The 21,507-nt window shown below is 37.4% G+C and overlaps 2 protein-coding genes and 1 long non-coding RNA gene across 3 annotated transcripts; 1 reads left to right on the forward strand and 2 right to left on the reverse strand.

The window, feature by feature from the left end:
- The first annotated feature begins 2,273 nt into the window (after window positions 1-2,273).
- Window positions 2,274-4,266, forward strand: LOC117622389 (probable acyl-activating enzyme 12, peroxisomal). Its single transcript, XM_034353047.1, has 2 exons — window positions 2,274-2,543; window positions 2,666-4,266. The coding sequence occupies exons 1-2, from the start codon at window positions 2,331-2,333 to the stop codon at window positions 4,175-4,177; spliced, it is 1,725 nt and encodes a 574-aa protein (XP_034208938.1). The 5' UTR covers window positions 2,274-2,330; the 3' UTR covers window positions 4,178-4,266.
- Window positions 4,267-8,746: 4,480 nt separating this feature from the next.
- LOC117622174 (polyamine oxidase 5) lies at window positions 8,747-14,563 on the reverse strand. Its single transcript, XM_034352758.1, has 10 exons — window positions 13,914-14,563; window positions 13,666-13,781; window positions 13,450-13,538; window positions 12,325-12,438; window positions 11,864-11,951; window positions 11,642-11,727; window positions 11,453-11,555; window positions 10,210-10,307; window positions 9,504-9,933; window positions 8,747-9,329 (listed from the first exon to the last, which is right to left on the reverse strand). Exons 1-10 carry the CDS (start codon window positions 13,963-13,965, stop codon window positions 9,015-9,017), a joined length of 1,491 nt encoding a protein of 496 aa, XP_034208649.1. The 5' UTR covers window positions 13,966-14,563; the 3' UTR covers window positions 8,747-9,014.
- A 4,981-nt stretch (window positions 14,564-19,544) lies between these two features.
- LOC117622404 lies at window positions 19,545-21,387 on the reverse strand. Its single transcript, XR_004584981.1, has 2 exons — window positions 21,141-21,387; window positions 19,545-20,191 (listed from the first exon to the last, which is right to left on the reverse strand). It is a non-coding gene; the product is annotated as an uncharacterized LOC117622404 (long non-coding RNA).
- Window positions 21,388-21,507: the final 120 nt, after the last annotated feature.

Raw genomic sequence — 21,507 nt, forward strand, 5'->3', positions numbered from 1 at the left:
AAACCAAGTTTGTTCTTGGCACTCAAGGAGATTCGCATGGAACGACACCATGTCCCATAGTTGTCTCCATTCAATGGTTTGGATACAAGAACCATGCCAGGATGGTCAGAGTGATGAATGAAAAAAGGGTTGGAAACTTCAGACTTGTTTCCATCCTTGGAAGAAGTTTCAACTTCTTTGTCATTAGCCATGGCAGAGAACTAACGAAAACAAAGAAGGAGGAAGCTGGGATTTTTGACGGTAAAGAGAAAAACAAGAGCTAGGTTTTCTCCTAGCTCTGATACCATGTAAAATTGTAATCAAAAGAAGAATGTTTGATTACTTGCTTGTTTTCTCTTTACACTGTTAAGGGTATCTATACCCAAGTTTCCTACAATCAAGAGACTAGTAAAGGAAAGCAAATCATATACAATCAATTACATATAATTTGGCAAATCACTCAATCCCAAATATATTGGGATTTAGTTGACTTCTCAACATGTATCATCACAACTTAGAAAGAACATTAATTGTTCAAAGCTATTTCCCTCCATCAAAGTTCTTGGAAAATTCTCATAAACTTAAACACAACTTCTTGGAAATTCCATCTTAAACTTTCTTAGGAAAGTTCAACAAAAAGAAAAAAAAAGATATTCTTGGAGTCACTCTTAAGATTTTCTAGGAGAATTCCATAAAACTTCTTTTGGTGGAAAAAAGATGTTTACTTTACTTATAATCAAATATCATATCATGCTACTTTACACTAAATAAGTAATTAATCATTATTTTATGCATATATCTACCAGTACTTAGAATAAATGAAGAAGCATGTAGCTAACACATTCAGAACCACCTTCAAATTTTTCTGTCAAATGCTTTTAAAAATGTTTTTAATATTTCCATAAGCAAGCAGTCCCAAACAAACTTTAAATTTTGTGCAGGACGTCCTTCTCATGTGAAAGACTCGTTTTTCTCTCTTCCTCACGTGTTCTTACAAAAAAAACGCATAATCATGTTCTTCAGCCGGCAAATGAAAAACGACATAAAAATTCCTGGCGTCTGAGTTGATTTTACCAACTAATTTCCACAATACTTTTCTTGGCATAAATGTTCTACACGACTTTGATTCAAGGGTCAATTCCATTTTTGCAAGTTGAATAGGAGAGACCTTGGGAAAATACAACATTAGTTAACAAATCTCAGGTCACACATGAAAATATATACTTTGAGTAAAATATTATCTCTTCGCAGCAGGCAGGCAAGTAAAATATTATTTCCCTGTTTTACGATATTTAAACAAAATTCATGGCTAAAGTCAGTAAGCAGAGCTGCTAGTGGTTTAATTTTTATATATTTGCTGTTGACGTAATTTTATTTTTTTATTTCAACGAGGTTGTTGACATTAAATTTGTTTTTAAAATTATTTTACAAGAAACTCGATCACCCACAACAAATAAGAGAATAGGTTGTTACGTGTGAAAAAGAACTTATATATATATATTGTTTTTTTTTATTAGGACTATATTTGTCAATGCCATTTGGTGTTTAGTACGAGTGGTCCTTTGAAATGTGAGGCGAAAGTAACATGACCTTAGGGGCAGGGATGTTACTCGTACTATGATCTTAGGTGCTGGGTAAATATTTATTTCATATCGGGCAATGCTTCCACATTGTTTTAGTGCTTAGATATTGAACCAAATAAATTTTTAGTTTAGCGATATTTTTTTTCTTAATGTTAGAAGAGGTTTGAAATTCGAATACCCCTCACATAAAAAGAAAATCAACGATTCAAATATACAGAGCACAAAATTTTACTATTTAATAGCCCTGAACATCTTAGAGAGACTGTACACTTTTAACCAAACTAATAATAATTCGCACACGAAATTTTCAAATGATGGTATAGCCTAAAGATTCTCGCCCAGGCAACAACAGTTTGTTTCTAGTGATGCACATTTTGAGTGAAAAGGATTCCGGTGGCGTGGTGAAGTCAAGCAGCCCATGGAGGGTCACGGCTGGTGTGAAAACCCATCGGAAATTTTTCTTTTTTGTCTTTTTTAAAGGTCAATAGTTTTCTTACATTCAAAATAGTAATATCTTAGCAATTTCCACACAAGCATCGCGCAGCATCCACCATAGTTCTCCATTCCCACCACCACCCACCCAAATGACGTGGACCCTCGGAGCCTGACAATTCACTATAAATTGCTCCTTCCATTCACTCAGAGTATCTCACGTCTTTCGCACAACCAAATTATCCACCACTTCTCTCTCTCTCTCTCTCTCTCTCTCTCTCTCTCTCTCTCTGAGATAAAATTATCCACACTTAGAGAAGAGGAAGCTTACGCAAAATGGCCCTTGAATCAATGAACATGCTTCCCAAATGTGAGGCTAACTATACAGCTCTCACCCCTACAACTTTTCTGAAGAGAGCTGCTGCCTTTTATGCTAACCGTACCTCAGTCATCTATGAAGGCACTCGCTTCACATGGGGCCAAACCTACGATCGTTGCTGCCGTCTCGCTTCCTCCCTTCTTTCTCTTAACATCGTCAAGCACGATGTTGTAAGTGTTTTTCCTTTTTCTCTTTTCCGAGTTGATGTTACCGTATTTAACAAATTTGGTGACTCTAGCATTATTGTTTATTAACTCCCGAATATGAAATTAATTTGTTCTGCTTATTTCAGGTATCAGTGTTGGCTCCTAATGTTCCAGCAATGTATGAAATGCATTTCGCAGTGCCCATGGCCGGGGCTGTGCTTAACACCGTTAACACCCGCCTCGATGCCAAAAACATAGCCTCCATTCTCCGCCACTCGGGGGCCAAAGTCTTCTTCGTTGACTACCAGTTCGTCCCCTTGGCCCGCGAGGCCCTCAGGATCCTCATGTCCGGTGCTACTCATGAGCCATCCATGCCTTTGGTCATCGTGATCGACGACATTGACTCCCCCACAGGCATTCGGCTCGGTGAGTTGGAGTACGAGCAGCTCATCAAAAAGGGCAACCCCCGTTTTGTCTCTGTGGAGGTCGCCGACGAGTGGGACCCGGTGGCCTTGAACTACACCTCCGGAACGACGTCAGAACCCAAAGGCGTTGTGTACAGCCACAGAGGTGCTTACTTGAGCACCCTCAGTCTGGTCCTTGGTTGGGAAATGGGGAGTGAGCCTGTGTATTTATGGACACTTCCCATGTTCCATTGCAACGGCTGGACCTTCACATGGGGCGTTGCCGCACGTGGTGGCACCAATGTCTGCCTCCGCAACACCACCGCCTACGACATCTACCGCAACATTCACCGCCACAAGGTCACCCACATGTGCTGCGCCCCAATCATCTTCAACATACTCCTCGAGGCCAAACCGCACGAGCGCCGTGATCTCGCAGTGCCCGTCCAGATCCTCACAGGCGGAGCACCTCCGCCCGCCCCACTGCTTGAGAAAATCGAGCCGCTGGGATTCAAAGTGACCCACGCGTATGGCCTGACCGAGGCAACGGGACCTGCCTTGGTCTGCGAGTGGCAGGCCAAGTGGAACAAGCTGCCTCGGGAAGACCAGGCAAAGCTCAAGGCAAGACAAGGCATAAGCATATTGACTCTTGCTGACGTGGACGTGAAGAACAAAGAAACAATGGAGAGTGTCCCCCATGACGGGAAGACCATGGGGGAGATTGTTTTGCGCGGGAGTAGTATCATGAAAGGGTACTACAAGGATAGTAAGGAGACACTGAAGTCGTTCCAGAACGGATGGTTCTGGACAGGAGACGTCGGGGTTGTGCACCCGGACGGCTACCTGGAGATAAAGGACAGGTCGAAAGACGTGATCATATCAGGAGGAGAGAACATTAGCAGTGTGGAAGTGGAGAACATGTTACATGGGCACCCAAAGGTGATGGAGGCAGCAGTAGTTGCAATGCCTCACCCTCGATGGGGCGAAAGTCCATGTGCCTTTGTGGCTCTGAGAAGCAACGCTGAGAGCACCACTGAGTCTGAAATAATCGCTTATTGTCGGAAAAACTTGCCTCACTTTATGGTGCCCAAGAAGGTGGAGTTTCTGCCCCAACTTCCCAGGAACCCAACGGGCAAGGTTCTCAAAAACAAGTTGAGGGATCGGGCAAAGGGCTTCGTCGTGTCGGAAAATTCACAAACCGTCGTGGATTCTGACTACCAAAATCAGCAGATTCTGGCTTTGTCGCGTCTTTGAAAACTTCGTTTTAATTATTAGTTTGAGTGTATTAAGGAACAATATATATTTAAAATAAAATTTGTACAGTGGATTAAAAAATTGATGTGCTGCAGGGGGCAGAGTGGTTGTCTTCCTTTTTTTTTTTTTTCCTTCCCTTTGAGCTAAGTCTTCTTATTTAATCACAACTTGTTTTATTTCGTCTTAGATTAAGCTAAGACGTCAATTTATATACTTAGTCAACCATTTGCTCTCTAATTTAATTCTTAGTCATTTAGTATCAATCAACGACGTATATGTGGCCTACAGTCTAATTAAAAACAAAATGCGTATGGATTTAGCCAAATTTACTAGAGTTGACATGTTCTCCACTCTACACCTGAGTTCGAATCTTCTTCTTCGTAATTTAAATTACATTAAAATAGAATATCATGTATCTATATATAAAATTAACAAAATATGATTGTGATTATGAAGAGAGAAGAGAAACAAAATACGATTAATGTATTTCCATATGCAAAACTCACTATTATAATCCGTTAATATTTTCGTAAAAAAAGAATGTGTCGTTTTCTAGGGCTTTTCGTAATGTGATGGTATCAAAGTACACAAGTTAAGTTGGGGGAAGGAATTCGTACCAATACAAATAAAATATCTATCCGCATTATACACATGGATGGACCCATTTTTATGTACTCTTTTTTTTGGGTCAATGACCCATCTATTATTCATTGCAATGAGATTGCTGTATGTGGTTCATAAAATAAAGAAATTAAATTTTTACAAAAAACAATTCGATAAAGGCTTCAAATATTGCAACGTGGGAAAGGAGCAAAAGGAAAGCAATAATTTGGCAAAAGGCAAGACAAATGACTGGGCGAAAGAAGCAGCAGAATGATGAGCATCCACGATCCATCGCATTCCATCCCATCCCACTAACACTGAGGGCATGGGAATGTGAAGTGGTTGTGAGCCGATAATCGATATTTGTTAACAAATATCTATCCCTTTCATTAAACAAACAGAGAAAATCAAGGTTGCATCTGCTTGTAAAACCCCTTTAACTAACTTTCTGGAAACTTCTCAATTAAAAAAAAATAATTAGAGTGGGCAAAGATTTGACTAACGTGGAGTGGCAAGTGTAGTTTATTCATAGGGTTTTGATCCTCTCATAATTTTTCATAATTTTGTAGGAGAAATTATACAAATCACTTGGTCCCGCTAAAAACTAAAAAACATTGCCGCACTCATCTCCCTAATTAAAAAATAAAAATAAAACATGCCATCATTTTCAAATCCATCAAAACTCCTTCGCTTTTATTTGGACAATCGAATCACAAAATGTGTGTAAATCAGGTATCCTTCTCCTATATGACGTGTCGTTCTCCAGGGTTGGGACGTACTTTGTGAAAGATCTGCACACTAAGAACAACTATCAGAATAGGAGCAAACTGGGGTTGATCCCAGTAGAGCCCCCTCCGATGGTGAAGTCAGGTATGAGAGTAGGGTAGAGAGAATGTATGTAGGGTTTATTTAGTGAGAATAGTTATTACCCTTGTCCAGAGATATGTGAGAGGTATTTATAGGGGGGAGAAGTAAAGATATTTGTAAGGAGGTCTTCCCCCCTTCCTCCTTTGATATGGGTTTCATTAAATGACCGCCGTGCTTACTGTACAGGGGTCAGGTGGCGAAGTGACCAGTGACCAAGGATGGGAGGTGTAATAAATGGACCATCTCCATCATCAGTCCTGTTCACCCGGATTTTTAGAGGGTGAGGCGACACCTGGTCCAGGATGAGATGTGCCTTAATTGACCTTTCTCCACTCGCCAGGCTGTTTATTACAGAGGTGGAGTGATCGATTTGACAGGGGTCTTGGTCAAGTCTGCTGGCTATTAATGCGCCTATGGTGCTCGGGTCGGTGTCTTAGACAACCGAGTGCTTGTTCAACCTCTGGTCTGTCCTATCCTTATCAGGGAGCTCCATACGCTTGGGTCGGTATACGAGTGATCTGGTTTGTCGTGGCCACATGGTGGTCTGCAATCAGGTTCGGCTCGCATTGATAGTATGAGCTGTTAACAATGTGTTTAATATGGAAAACAAATACAACCTTGTGAATCGTTTAAACTGATCAAATTGCTAAATGATTTATGATTGAAGTTATGTAAGAATGATCCTTGAATCATGAGCTAATAAATAAATTAACAGTATAGATCATGAGATTACATTGTGGATTGTGTCCAAATGAGTGGTATAGTGTCGTATTAATTTACTAAACAATTAGCGTTTGAGCACTATTGATTAGTTTGTTACCTTGATGAAAGGTTGAATGTTGTTAGAATGTTAGAGATTTAGAAATTAGGATGGTGACTGCAATGTTGGTTTTCTATGTGCTTGAAATTAATGTTATTGATGAATTTTTTTCAACTTTCAAGTTTAAAGTTGAGATGTTTCATTTCACATGAAAATAAGAGCATTGGTCCTAATAGTTTGGTTTCTCGAAATGTTTTAAATCAAACCAAATCAAACTGCACCACTTAAATTGATTTGGCTGCAACTTGGCAATGAATGTAGGGAGATTTTGAATGGGGCCCCCGCCAAAGTGAGAGTGACCACTGCCGGCAACAACTAATTGTCCATAGGGCATAAACCAAACTAAAATAATCACCACATACATTCTAGTAGCCCTAGTGTCTAATGTCTGTAAGACAATTCATTGTCTTAGTCCATAAAAGATTATCTTCAAATTCTAAGAGGACTCGAGTATTTTGGTTGATTAAGGAATAGAACTCAACCTTTCTAGATAAACACTTGCACAGAGTTTATTAAAGTAAAACACAAGTGTTAATAGGATTCCTAATACAATATGAATTGAAACAAATCTAATCTAATGCAAAAAGGACACTCGAATGCTTCTTGATAGACAAGGCTTTCGAGTGATGCATCTATAAATAGAGGTCCCTTCCCTTGCAGCAAAATACTCTCAATACAGATCTCACCCTATTTATGAGACGAGAAATTAAGGTGTTGCATGAGTGAGGAAAACTCTTTACAATCACCATGGCTGAACAAGTTTAGTATTACTGCATAAAACATATAACATGTCATGCATATTGGACTTAGTTTGAGAAATAACAAAACTGTAATGAATGCATTAAACTCTATTCACAGACCTCCTACTAAAAATTAAGGTGCTGCATAGGTGAAGAAGAATCTTTCCCCCTACTGTGGTTGGTTTGGGTCTATATCTTTATTACGATACCTTTATTGATCAGCATGCCCACTCTAACTTATTGTTAACTTTTTTTGACTTTTCTTTTTCTTTTTCTTTTGAAGAACTTACAGACTTCCTATGTAGGATGGGAATCCATGATGCTAGTTTACAATATGGATTGAAACAAACCCTAATCCAATGCCAAAAGGACACTCAAATGCTTTTTGATAGGCAAGGCTTTCGAGTGATGCATTTATAAATAGAGGTCCTTTCCCTTGCAGCAAAATATTCTCGATACATATCTCACCCTATCTAAGAGACAAGAGAAATTAAGGTGCTACATAGGTGGAGAAGACTCTTTACAATCACCGTGGCTGAACAAAGTTAGTATTACTGTATAAAACATATAACATGTCATGCATATTGGACTTAATAACGAAACTGTAATGAATGCATTAAACTTTTCACATACCAATTTCTGAAAATTAAGGGTGTTGCATAGGTGAAGAAGACTTTTTCCCCCTACTGTGGTTGGCTTGATTCTATATCTTTATTACGATACCTTCATTGATCGGCATGCCCACTCTAACTCGTTGTTAACTTTTTTTGACTTTTTTTTTTTTTTTCTTTGAAGAACTTTCAGACTTCCTATGTAGGATGGGAATCCATGATGCTTGTTTTCACAAGCTTAACCTATGTTAAGAGGTCTTGACCCCAAATAAAATAACAAAAACCTATGTTAAGAGGTGCACAACTGCCATTTTGCACCCATGCACGGAGTCTCATGTTAAGACTTAAGAGGTGCATATAAAGTAGAAGATTCCATTTAGGATGTTCGTCTAGGGTCTCCAAAACATAGGACGGTCGCGGGGGACCAACCGCGGAAGTGACCACTGCTGAACAAACGAATAGAGACCAGCAACATGCTGATCAACGAAGGTATCGTGATAAAGATATAGCCCCAAGCCAACCCAAGTAGGGGGAAGAAGACATTAGACGCAAGGCCTACTAGGAATGCATGTGGTGATCATATTACTTTGGTTCATGTCCCATAGGCCCAAGCCAACCCAAGTAGTTGTTGCCGATATGTGATGATGTTGGCCTAATTTTTCATTTCTTTTCATTAAAATTACTGATTATTTTTCATAAACTTAACTGTTTATGACTTTTTTTTTTCCTTTCGAGAACTGTCAGATTTTGCTTCCACTATGTAGGATGGGAATAACCTATGTTAAGAGGTCTTGACCCCAAAAACCTATGTTAAGAGGTGCACAACTGCCACCAGTTTGTGCCCATGCACAGAGTCTCATGTCAAGAGGTGCACGGCTAATTCTCTAAGATCGCTTGTAAAAAAAGAAAGAGATCAATCATTCGAATATAATCAGAATTCAATAATCCCATTATAAATTGATTCGAACTTGGAATATATCAATTCACCTCAATCCGATTTGTTTACGGGCCTAGCAACGGTACATCGAGGCAAATCAGGGTTTCAAACTAACATCGTTTTAACATGCTAATTTTGGGGCCTACTGTTAGAAAGCCCGTCTGTGTTTTCCAATTTGGGAAGAAATTTTAGACAGAATTAGACCAACAATGGTAAAGCCTTATTAATATTATTTTTCTTGATGTATAAAAAAAATGGTTCACATCCTTGAGATTTGCAGGGGAACTGTTGCTTCGAGGACTTTATCCGTAATGTAAGCATGCTGAAGCTTTTCCAGTCTACCAAATTTATTTAGGAGATGTCTCTGACAATCCTCAGCAGCCATAACTCCAGCTGAGTAAGCTCCATGCACAGATCCTTGGTGGTCCATGCTAACAGCTTCGCCTCCAAAGAAAAGACTGCCCAAAGGTGCTCGAAGCCTATCATATATATCTCCAGGCTTTCCAACCAAATCCAACGAGTAGCATCCAAGAGAATTCAGGTCCGTTCCCCACCGTGATACAAGATATTGAACCTGTTACAGACAAACCAATCAAAGGTAAGTCGACAATATTCGTATCAATATCGACTACAGAACACCTACATTGAGAAGAGATTTTGTCCCATTTCTGATAGTTAGATATGACAAAATTTCCTAGAACAACTAATACATAGATTGACCAAAACTGGCTGAAACTAATGAACTTACTGGATCAGTTGCATCAGGTAACATCTTCTTAAGCTGCAACATAACAAAACTAACTGCACCGTCATCAGTTAATTTTTCAAGGTCGTATGCAAACCTTCCAGCAGCCATATAGACAAGGACCGGATGGCCTGTGGTCTTGTGAAGATTGAGAAAATAACCACATGCATAAGAGGTTGGTGCAACCACGCCTAAAAGCTCTACATTAGGCCAGAAAACCTTTTCAAATCGCAAGGCAATTTTGTTTTCATTGCCCACCCCAAGATCCGAAATTGCATCAACCTTCCACTCAGGCAACTTTGGTTCGAACTCAGTCATCTTGGCTTTAAGAATACCATGGGGTACTGTTATTATAGCTGCATCAGCAACGAAGTTTCTTCCGTCTTCAATTGTGACCATCATCTTGTTATGCCCATTTAATATCTTTGTAACCCTGCTTATAATCACAAAAATTAAAGCTTATCAAAGACTGAAGAAACTAATTCTAAAATTTAACAAAAGGTGGCAGGAAGGGCATTAAGAAACATAACTAAGAAATTCATAGCAAAGAAGGTGCAAGTTCCGATTTAGTATGTCTTTCACCTTATCAAAAGGTATATATATCGCTACCCCAATGGCATTATGTCAATTTTTTTGTTTGTATAACTCACAATGCACCCACACCAACTGAAGTAAACACATTTTTCTGGGATGGTACAAGCACGCATACCTGTGATTCAAGCGTACATCAATATCTTCTGCAAGAGCCCTTATTATTGGGTCATAGCCTTGCACCATAAGTCCATGGCCACCAGAAAGAACATGCTCCTGTATAACAAGGACCCTCAACTGTGTAAGCCTTCATCCAAATATAACTCAAAATTACCTAGACGAAAAATGCATCCAACCAGTAATTACCTGCCTAACACAAAAATTTCCGCTGACATATGGCTATATATCAAGATAAAATAAAAAAAAAATTCGCTCTCTTAATGAGCCACAGACATACAGCTACTGATCCATGCATTACACTAGTAGATAATGTTGGCAGTAAAAGACTGAATGAGCCACAAAGGCCAGGAAAGAATGTGCTGCAAACTGGAATAAGTGGTTTTAGCATTTTGACTTGCTCCTTGGTTCAAAATATTCAAGCCATTGAAACCAGAACATGACATGATTTATAAATTTAAATAATAGACATGCTTCCCAATGTGCAGTGCAATACCACTGGGGATCAGAGTTCAACATCAAATCTAGAAGCATGTTCTGGAAGAACAAAACAGACACTCAATTCCCAAAATGAAGTCTTAAAGAAGCTAACAATTTTGCATTATAGTTTAATGACTTTTGTGTTTTTAAAGGGTCGATATTTCTGAAGTAAGATCAACTCACTAGTCTTTTTAATTGATTATCAGTGTATAATCCTCTTCCTGTATCTCAGGCACTTTGCTTTCTCTAAAACTAGTTCAGCTTCCTGGGTAGAAACTGTTTATTATTTAAATAAAGCAATCATTCCCTCCTCACCCTGGTCATGTAAAGCTTCAAACAAAGAAAAGAAGAGTTAAAGTGAGTTTTCATTTTAGTTGGATTCATTTAAACTTAAAGGATAAAGCCACTCTATGCCTTAGCAAATTGTTACGGAGATTCAAGTACCAGTGAAATCAATCCTATGGAGATCAAGAAGGAGAGGGTTTAGAAAACCCACGTTCTTTGCATAAATGGTGGGTAACTCAAGAGCTGATAATGACATAAAAATATAAACTATCAAATTTTCAAAAGACGAACAGCTAGGTGAGGGGTAATCATAATGTTCCAAATACATGCACTGTAACTCAGATTATTCATCAAGTACAATTCATTCACCATTAGAGAACTCTTTCCCAAGGTATTTACTAAACTGCACTCTTTCCCATGGAATCAATTGTAAGGAGGCCAGCCCACCAAGAGTAATTAGAAAAGTTTAGATATTGAACCTGATCCCAGTTTTTTAGCGATATCACATCTGCATCTGCAGCGAACCATGCTTCCATTCGACATATGTACCATTGTAACACTTCGTGAGCAAGTCCGTTTTGTCTACAGAACACAGAAGTAAAATCAGTAAAAATGAAACATACTGCAATAAAATGTGTCCTAATTTTAATTTAATTTATTTCCAATACCTTAATTCTGGATGCCTATCCATCACAATAGAAATTGCTTGAGAGACAGACATGTCATCAGTATTCTCATTCCGTACTTTCTCGGTCTAGAGAAATTAAACAAGAGTATTTTGCAGATTTCAGCAGTGTTGGATTCATAATTACAAAAAAAAACAAAACAAAACAAAACAAAAAACAAAAAACAAAAAAAAAAACACGCAGAATTCAGTTTAAAGATTCTACCTCTTTGAGAATTTGCTTGAAAGTATTACCAACTTCAATGACCATCTCTTGAGGAACTTGGCTTCCATCCATATCAAAAAGTGCATAGCTGAAAGGGAATCCAGATATTCAAGACAATACTTCAGACTGAATATACAAGCTATGTTGAATGTACAAGTAACTGCATTATGAATCAAAATATCATTGCTGCATGTGCTGGAAAACAAAATTTTGAAGTATGCAAAAGGTAAGCCACGAATTCAATTTTTTCTACTGTCTTGTAGATGAAAATTTCAACAACAAAAAATAATTGAAGAATAAAAAATAAAATAAAACTTCATGGTCTTCTGTGAATGTACCAATCTCGCTTCTAATTCCATAAACTAATTCATTTAGATCAATTAGATATTTCTAATTCCATAAATTAATTCATTTAGATCAATTAGATAATTAATTCGTTAACACAGCAAGGATGTAATTACCTTTCCAAATCATGGTCATACAACACAGAGTCGTCACCACTCGTACGGTATAAAGTAAGTCCTAGACGGCGTATCAGTGGAGCCAAGGGATTCTCATTGCAAACACCATGTAGCCTGAAATAAAATTGAAGAGAGTATTAGACTGTTAGTTAATAAAGCCATCAATTCTTCTTTGGTTCTTCAAATGCAATGCACGGCTACAAGAGAGAGAGAGAGAGAGAGAGAGAGAGAGAGAGAAAACAAAAATAGAACATTATTGCATTGCATTTGGCTATGGAAATACAAGCATCCCTCATCTCAACTCAGCTAGCGTGAAGGTACAAAATATGACGAAGATGAAGGCTAATGAGTATCTTGCTGCCAGGATTTATTTTCCTTATGATATCTTCAATAAAGAACATCTAGTCAGGATCAGAGTAGAAATATTTCACATGCTAAGGCCATACAACATCCCAGTCACATCATCAATGTCATTTCATTTTCTGTGACATCTAGAAATTTATTGCTTTATTGCCCTTGCGATTACTTGTGTGCGCACATGCAGATTTGTGCACGCATTTACACAGCAAACACTAAAGATTATGCATACAACAGATTCATACTTGTGAATGCACAGAATCCTATCTTATGGGTGGCCCAGCAAGCAAATATGCATTTTTCTACAGACTTTCATATATAAGTGGCTAGAGAAAGAAAGGCTTCTGTGTTTGTTTTGTCCGCATAAGACAAAAGAACTATGGGAAGCACAGGGCAGAACAGGGAAGAGGGAATGCCAATAGTAACAAGACTCTCATTGTTGAAAACAGTAAACTCGGCAAGGGTGACCAACATCTATGGAGAATACACAAAACTCTTTTTGACTAAAATTTTCATGTTTGTAAGATTCTCTGTAATGCAACAGTGGATAATTTTAATCAGGCAGCGGAGAGAATTGGAAACAAAACAGATAGAGCAAGCAAATTAAACAACAAAACACATTAAATAGTGCCACATGAACCAAAGCACTGCCTATGGGCAATTTTTTCATTGACATGTACAGCTATATACCCAACCAATTTGGTAAAAGCAGAGGAAAATTGTAAAGAGGGGTCCTGCATTCCCAAAATTTACGAGCAATGAAGTTACCATGATGCTCCCATATCTACTGGACAACCAAATGAGTAGTCAGTATGAATCCGGCCACCAAGTCTGTCTCGTGATTCCAGCAAGATAACCTGACAAAACAATGACAGTAAAGCTAAGCCATTGTTGAAATCAAGCAAGATACAATTTTTTCCAAGACCCATCATGAGTTTAAACATCCTCAGATATATCTAATACTAATAATTGCAAATCACTGACCTTAAAAGATGCATCATGGAGAACACGTGCAGCTGCAATCCCTGATATACCACCACCAATAACAATAACAGAAGGGCATGCATTGTGCTGCCTCTCAATGTGAGAAGAAATAGAGCCTGGTCAACACAAACATAGAGTTTTCAGACCAAAAAGAACAAGCTTGCCAAAAAAGAACAAGAACCAAAAATGTCGAAAGCAACTTCAAATTAAGAGAGACAGAGATTGGTGGAGAATATAAGAAAACATACCTTCCAGAAAATCAGTAGAGAAAAAATCTTTTGGGTCCATTGGGATTGGCATGAAATGGGAAAATTGAATGGAATGATTAAATGAAATCCAATAGCAAAGGAATTTGATTTTGGTTATTATTTTTCAACGGAATGGTGTATAGGAATCTTGGAAACTAACTGGAACGAATGATAAAGAATGAAGATGAGAAGGAAGGCAATGATGCGGCTGAGATTGGGAGAAGAACAAGAACAACGCAGCTTCTCAAACCAGCTCATGACATTTATCATGTCACATATGCTCACACCAATCCCCACTCCAATTTAAAGCACTTGAATTTCACCAACAAAGAAGAAGAAGAAGAAGAATCGTCTGTCTAATATGGTAAGTTGATTGCGCAGATGGGTCTCTCTCTCTCTCTCTCTCTCTCTCTCTCCCTTGTATTATAAGCATATGGCATAAAATTATACAAGGAAGGATCGATGCCACCAGGACCAGCTAATATAGCATATCCTGCGTTTTCCCTTTTCTGTCGAGAGACGATGAACACGACAGAAGAAGACCACCCAAATTGCCAATTGCCATGGCCAATGGGCAATTGGGATATATATGGGTGTCTCAAGCTCAGATCCAGCAGTGTCCCAAGTTGGACCAAATTGTTCAAAGCCTATCCAATGGCTGGCGATTGTTGCTTGTTAATAATTCTTTTATTTATATTGTAATTACTTTTTTTGGCGGTTTTTGAATTAAAATTTAACGGCCCACTCAACGTATATCCCTCCACGTGAACCTCATTAATCATCGATCAATATTCGCCAAGCCGCCATTGTCTTTTTTCCTTTTTTATTATTTTTGGTAAGCAAAGGCAAGCCGCCTTTAATTTTCATCATTCGTCAACTATTGAATTCCGTAGACTTGCATTAGACTAGTTTTAGACTACTTTATCACGGTTGTGTTTCTGTTTCCTTGCATTCGAAGTTTAAACAACGCTTATAAAAGACTAAGGGTTTGTTTGGGAGTGTTTCTAGAATGGCCAAAAGTGCTTTCTGATAACTAAAATCGTTTTTAACAGCGTTTGACATAAAAGTTTAGAAGTGCTTTTGGGTCATAGAAGCGCTTCCTGGAGAAGCACCTGCTATGTGCTTCTTCAGGAAACACTTTAATTTTTTATGAAAATTCAATATTTTTATAATAAAAACACTTTTATTAGAAGGCTTATAGGTGAATTACTTCCTAGAAAAGCAGTCCCAAAAGAGCCCTAATTAGTGTGGTGGTGTGGAGTAACTGCTCCCTCAAGTAAGGTTATGAGTTTGAATCCTAGCATCTGTATTATGGTTGTGAATTTAGTATATTATCGCATCTCTTAATAGAAAAGGTCCTCCAGAAATGAACAATTTAAACATCATCATGTAATAACCATTGAATTCCTCCCAAGTACATTTTTGGTCGCCATAACTTCACTTTCGACACCACCGTTCAATTTTATAATTTTGAACTTTGCGTTTTCTTTGGGTATCAATCATAAAACAATTTTTTTTCCTAGGTAATGGTAACCGTATTTTATGCCAATTTCAAAAACAATTTTTAATTTCGCTAGGAAATGCTGATCACGAAATACTTTATAATGGAAGTTATATTGTAATAAAAGAAATGGAATAAATACATTTCCAAACCATGAGAAAACTATACCAAACAAGCAAAGATTTTATTTTTCCTCCATTCATGAGAGAGTGCAATTTTATACATATTTATAAGGGTGTGCTTACCAAACATAATACATGGTAGTATTTAGCAAATGTGGCATATTCTGAGTCGTTGATGGTTGACCATTCAAGGTCTGGTACTTTGACGTATGCTGACCCCTTTTGGGAATACTAAAGTCAATCGTGTGCCTCTAATTTAGTTCACGCCTCTAGGCCTTTGGGTGGGTGCATGACAATGCGCATTTTGCATTTGTGACTTGAGGGGTGTGAAGGATGAGAAAAACTTAGTTGTAACGAGGATAACACAGTTTTGTTATTCCCGACTAATAATATTATGCCACATGAAAGTGCAATCATATCCGATTCTTATGGCACCTCACATATTTTGATTTCAGGTAAGGTGATTCACAATATGAATTATCTTGACCTTTGTTCCTCATTGGGCTCAACTAATGGGTAGTCTAGTGATTTCGGCCCACAAACGTGGGCTTTTTCCCTTGAGGAATTGTTTTGTACTCATGTAGTCCTCCCTAGTAGGATTGGGTATCAACAAAACACCAAAAATCTTTTGTTTTAGTCCATTAGGTGTGTGGGAATGTCCTAAGTTAATAGTGTTAAGGGTTATTTGTAGCTATGGTCCTTCAACTATACTCGAAGTTATATTTTGGTCACTTAACTCAAATATTTATTGAAGAGGTCACTCAATTTGGCGTTGTGTTGCACCATTAGTCCATATCGTCAAGTATGTGACTTTTTTTGTTTAAAATGATGACGTGACAAGCATCTCTTAGATTATTGATGGGCAAATATGACTTTTCAATTATGATTATTTGTAGCAATGATCCCTCAACTATACTCGGAGTTACATTGTGGTCACTCAACTCCAAAAAATAATTATAGAGGTCACTCAATTAGGTGTTGTGTTGCACTATTAGGGCATGTTTGGCATGCCTCACTATGCCTCATTGGATTGGACTATGTTAAATAGTCCTTGAAACTTATGTTTGGTAAGGGAGGGGATTAATTTAAATGGGATTGTATAGTCCAAAGCGAAAAAAAAAATGGGACTCGCTTGGCTAATAGAGCGAGCCCGAAATATGGTTCTCAAAATAGCGATGGTGCTATTTTGAACATGCGAGTCCGACTAAATACCACCATCAAACACACAAGCTTGACCACCACCACCATGAGTCCACGATCATCAGACCACCACCATCAAACCCATAACCAGCAACACAGACCCAATCAAACCATCATCACCACCCAGTTAGTCAAACAAAACATCAAAACCACCCATAATTAGCCACCACATACTCAGTTCAACAACCATCACCACCAAATTGAACCATCACAACTATTAATTAGTGGAACCGGAGAGAGAGGAGGGTGGGTGTTTGCAACCACCACAAACCTAGAAGTGAATCTGGCTCTCTTAAAAGTTGGGGTGAGGCATGAAGAGAGAATAAAAAGGAAGGAAGTAAGAAGAAAAGAGAAAGGAAAGAATAGGAAGAAGGAACGGCCTGGAAAGGAAGAACGCAAAAAAAAAAAGGGAGGCTTGGGAAGGAAGAAGAAAGGAGGAAGAAGGAAAAAAAAGAAGAAAGGAACGGGCCAAGAAGGAAGGAAGAAGAAAAGTCAATGGGGAAAAGAGGAAGGAAGAAAGAAAAGGGGAAAAAGAAAAAAGAAAAAGAAAAAAAAGAGATAAGATAGTTTAAGCCTGTTAAAAATGTTAGAATTTATTTGTTTTCTTTTTATTTATTTTTATGTCAAAAAAGCCTTAATTAAAATTAAATAATAGAATTTTATTAATTAAAATTAATTATTAAAAAATTATTTTTTAGTCCGACACAACACCAAACATAGGTCTTCACTATTTTTACAATCCAACTTCTTAGTCCGACACAGCACCAAACGTAGGTCAGTACTTAATCCAGCTTAGTCCAATCCGAGTTAATCCAAGACAGTCCTAGGATTTAGTCCAGTCCATGACAGTCCGCCGTACCAAACGACCCCTTAGTCTCTACCGTTAGAGAGACTTGACGATAGGGACTAATGGTGCAATACAACACCCAATTGAGTGACATCTACAACTAATATTTGAATTGAGTAACCAAAATGTAACTCCGAGTATAGTTGAGCGGCCATTGCTACAAATCTAATTTTAGCAATTGTTGTTTATCCCCAAATCTGCTAGCCATTAGAAATAGAGATATTTAATTATATACCTATTTTTAGCACTAGTGATGAAGATAAATCCTACACTATTTAATTTCTATAAACAAACCCAAAAAATGACAGCCGACTCTATTGAATTTAATTTTTGTTATTAAATTAATTTGATGCCCTATTGAAGGCTTTTTTTAAGTCTAATGGTCCCTGAACTTTAACACGATTCATATTTTAGTCCCTCAATTTCCAAAATTATTCTCGTTGTTCTTCAACTTCATTTTCATTAGGACAAATGGTTCTACCTTCAATTTTGTTATATTTTTTGTTAAATGTATGGACAAAATGGTATTTTTGAATTATTTTTAATTTTTTCACCCATTTTTTTCCTCTTCTTCCCTAAATTGTACATTGTTCCTCCATAGAACCCAAGCCAACCCAAATCTTTCTCAAACTCCACCATGTCCAAAATTTCTAGAATTCGCAAATAAATAACTCAATAAAATAAAATTGATAAAAAGCATAGAGATAGTGTGTAGGTGATGAAGGATGAGTGATTGAAGAGGAAAAGAGGAATCTGGGGTGTGTGGGTGATGATGGAGGAGGATTGATTGAAGAGAGAAACGAGACGGAGGAGAAAATGGGTGCAAAAAATATTTGTAAAATTTTAAATTTAAACTTAAATTGGTTTCCAGATTTCAGTATTTTATTAGATAGGGATACTGATGTGGGATGCTAACTATGGAATCCCTGTGTCATGGAAGTAGAGTGAAGCAATTTTTGATTTTGACCCTTGACAGTACACCATGTGCCATGTTCATGCTCAAATTTAACAGAAAAAGTTAACAAAATTAACGGCATGACCATTTGTCCTAATGAAACTAAAGTTAAAGGACAAAGGGAACAATTTTGGTAATTGAGAGACCAAAATACGAATTGGGTCCAAATTTAAGGACCATTGAACCTAAAAACCACCTATTGAATGTTTTGGTTTTTTTTTTTTTTTAATGAGGTTTTGGGGTTGGGCTTGTTTTAAGAAATCGATGGCAGTTTTGTAATTTATAGGAGGTTCGAAGCCTCTTTGTTATGTTGTAAATGAGCTTTGGGTATGTTTCTAAAGTCCATTTCATGTATTTTTTTTATTTATTTAAATAATTTGAACCCTTATATTAGGTATAATAGTGAATTTTCCTTGGAAATAAGTCAAGAGATTATATTAAGGGAACTTCACTAATATACTTAAAATAAGAGCTAAAATTATATTTAAAAAAATCCACATGAAATGCACTTTAAAAACACACCCAAAATCCATTTACTACATAAAAAATGAGTGTTGAAGTTCCTATAAATCACATGACTACCATCGATAAACTTAAAACAAGCCCAACACAAAAAAACTCAACCAAAAAAAAACCCAAAATAAGCCCAGCAAGCCTGAAGTACATTGTTAATACCATATCATAGAAGTACATTGTTAATATCATGTCATAGAAGTACATTGTTAATACCATTTCATACAAAAAATTCAAAAAAAATCCAAAAAGGCCTAGCAAGACATCCAATATCCTTTGCAGAAACCACCTCCAATTTGTCCATGGTTTTACCATAAACAATTGCAAAGGCAAAAGGAAATACCTCCATAAGAAAAAAAAAGTACATTGTTAATACTCTGTCATAGAACTATCTTCCTAGTAAAAATCACGTTATGCATATCATAAACTTCAAGTGCACAACTAGAGCAAAATATAGAGCATGCTTTGTTAATGAAAATCTGTTAATACTATGTCATAAAAGTACATTGTTAATACTATGTTATATAAATCAACTCAATTGCAAGGTATAAATAGTATAACAACTGTTCATACCACTTATTGGAAGTTAACAACTACATCATTTCATTTGCATAATAGGTACGATAAAAGTGTACCACTCTATACCACTCAAAATCAATACTCAACAGCAATAAAAATACAGAGAATGACTCAATCTCAACAATAGTTGCAAGTCCTGACATTAAGAATGATGAAGCAACCTTGGAAGCTAAAGAGTGTGTTGAGGACAAGCTACAAAAGACATTTGTGACAGATGATCATGAAGAAAAAGCTGGACTTGAAGTAGGGAAGAAGGCAAATGAGGCCCCTAGTAAACCAGACACTCCACTTATCACACAAACAGATGAGACACACTTGCCGGAAGTAGGAAATTCTGATATATTCAAAGTATATCCTGAAATTGGGTCAGAAGACATCATCAAGGAGAGTCCAAAAGAACCTGAGTACCAAAACTAATTCCTTGAGGAAACTCCCGAAGCTAGTGACATTGCAAGTGAAACAGTTAACGATGATGAAAATTCAGAACGGCCTTTTGGCAGTCCATGCATGAAGATGGTAACAAGGGAATCACAACAGTGTGGTTTGTTTGACATACTTTCCCTGCCAATATCAAAGAGTTACAGATAGTAACAAGGGAATTGCCTCAGAAACATCAAAATGAAGATAATAAGTTATGTTGATCAGCATTCCCAAATTGTCAATCCCTCCATCTATTTCCAATTCAACATATAAATTGTCTAAATTTCTTCGGCTAAATTAAGCAAGTCCTTAATGAACTCAGAGAGATAAAAGCATTCCCAAAATTGCTCAGTACATATATTCATCCATACATGAATATATATATATATATAGATGGATTAAAGGTAGACTTGGTCACGCTCAACCCAAAATTGCTCAGTATATATATATATATATATATATATATAGATATATATATTCATACATACATACTGATTGGTGAATTGTTGAATTAAAGGTAGACTTGGCTTAAATTACTACATTCCCTGAAAAATTTAGCAGCAAAATCAACAATTTGCAACCGAAAATGTCCCAGCATAACTAGATGATAATGCAAAGCAGGAGAAGCAACATGCAAACAAATAACAAATTCGTTCAGCTCACAAAAATGGAAATCCGAAAATAAAATTCTAAATTCAAACCATATGCATGCATTAATTCCACTGAGAAGCTACAATTCACAAAATGTAACCAAAATCAAAATAACAAAAACTAATAAGAACAAAAAATCAGGATAAGGTAGTAACGCAACAGTACCTAAGCCGATAAAAGAATCGAAATTCCAGTTTGAGATCAAACCACCGATAGCCATTTTGCTCTATACCTTTTGATTGAAGCTAAAGCTCAAATAATCAATTGTTTTAGCTCAACAAGCTCTCACACCATTTCAGAATTCAGAGCCTAGCAACCAAAGAGTTGAATGCAAGGCAAGGATTGAAATGACAGCGGTTTCACGCTCTCAAAAGCTAAAATTGATCCCAAATAACTATACTATCAGCAAAGAGCATGAGGAGAGGATCAAAATCCATACCTGGATCGGTGACAACGGCCGTCGGAACTGCCGAAAAAGGTGTCGGAAAACTCGAAACCCTCGAAGGTTCCTGGAACTCGCAACGGTGAAGGGAGGTTGGGCTCGCCAGGGATGGGCTCAGGCATGGTTTGCCGGCCTCCTCCGATCATTTTCTGACCAGTCACGCGTCTAGCCGTGGCTAGGGCACCAAGATCGCAGCCAAAACTGGCCGACCTGGATTCTACGAAGAGAGAGAGAGTGCCCAGAATTTTTCAAATAAACTAATTTAATACTAAAAGGGTAATAAAGGTATTTTATTTAACTAATTAAATTAAAGAAATGTAACAACTGTAAGTTTTGGGTTTTTTTTAGGTGTGTTTATATACAT

The sequence above is a fragment of the Prunus dulcis genome, chromosome 3, assembly GCF_902201215.1.
Source record: "Prunus dulcis chromosome 3, ALMONDv2, whole genome shotgun sequence".
Lineage (NCBI taxonomy): Eukaryota > Viridiplantae > Streptophyta > Magnoliopsida > Rosales > Rosaceae > Prunus > Prunus dulcis.

Bases quoted from the DNA above. Each gene is read 5' to 3' on its own strand.
- LOC117622389 (XM_034353047.1), top strand. From the start codon at position 2,331: ATGGCCCTTGAATCAATGAACATGCTTCCCAAATGTGAGGCTAACTAT. The intron at 2,544-2,665 runs GTAAGTGTTTTT...TGCTTATTTCAG, and splicing joins ACATCGTCAAGCACGATGTT to GTATCAGTGTTGGCTCCTAA.
- LOC117622174 (XM_034352758.1), bottom strand. From the start codon at position 13,965: ATGCCAATCCCAATGGACCCAAAAGATTTTTTCTCTACTGATTTTCTG. The intron at 11,728-11,863 runs GTAGAATCTTTA...TAATTTCTCTAG, and splicing joins TCAAGCAAATTCTCAAAGAG to ACCGAGAAAGTACGGAATGA. The intron at 10,308-11,452 runs GTTCAATATCTA...CTTGTTATACAG, and splicing joins CGCTAAAAAACTGGGATCAG to GAGCATGTTCTTTCTGGTGG.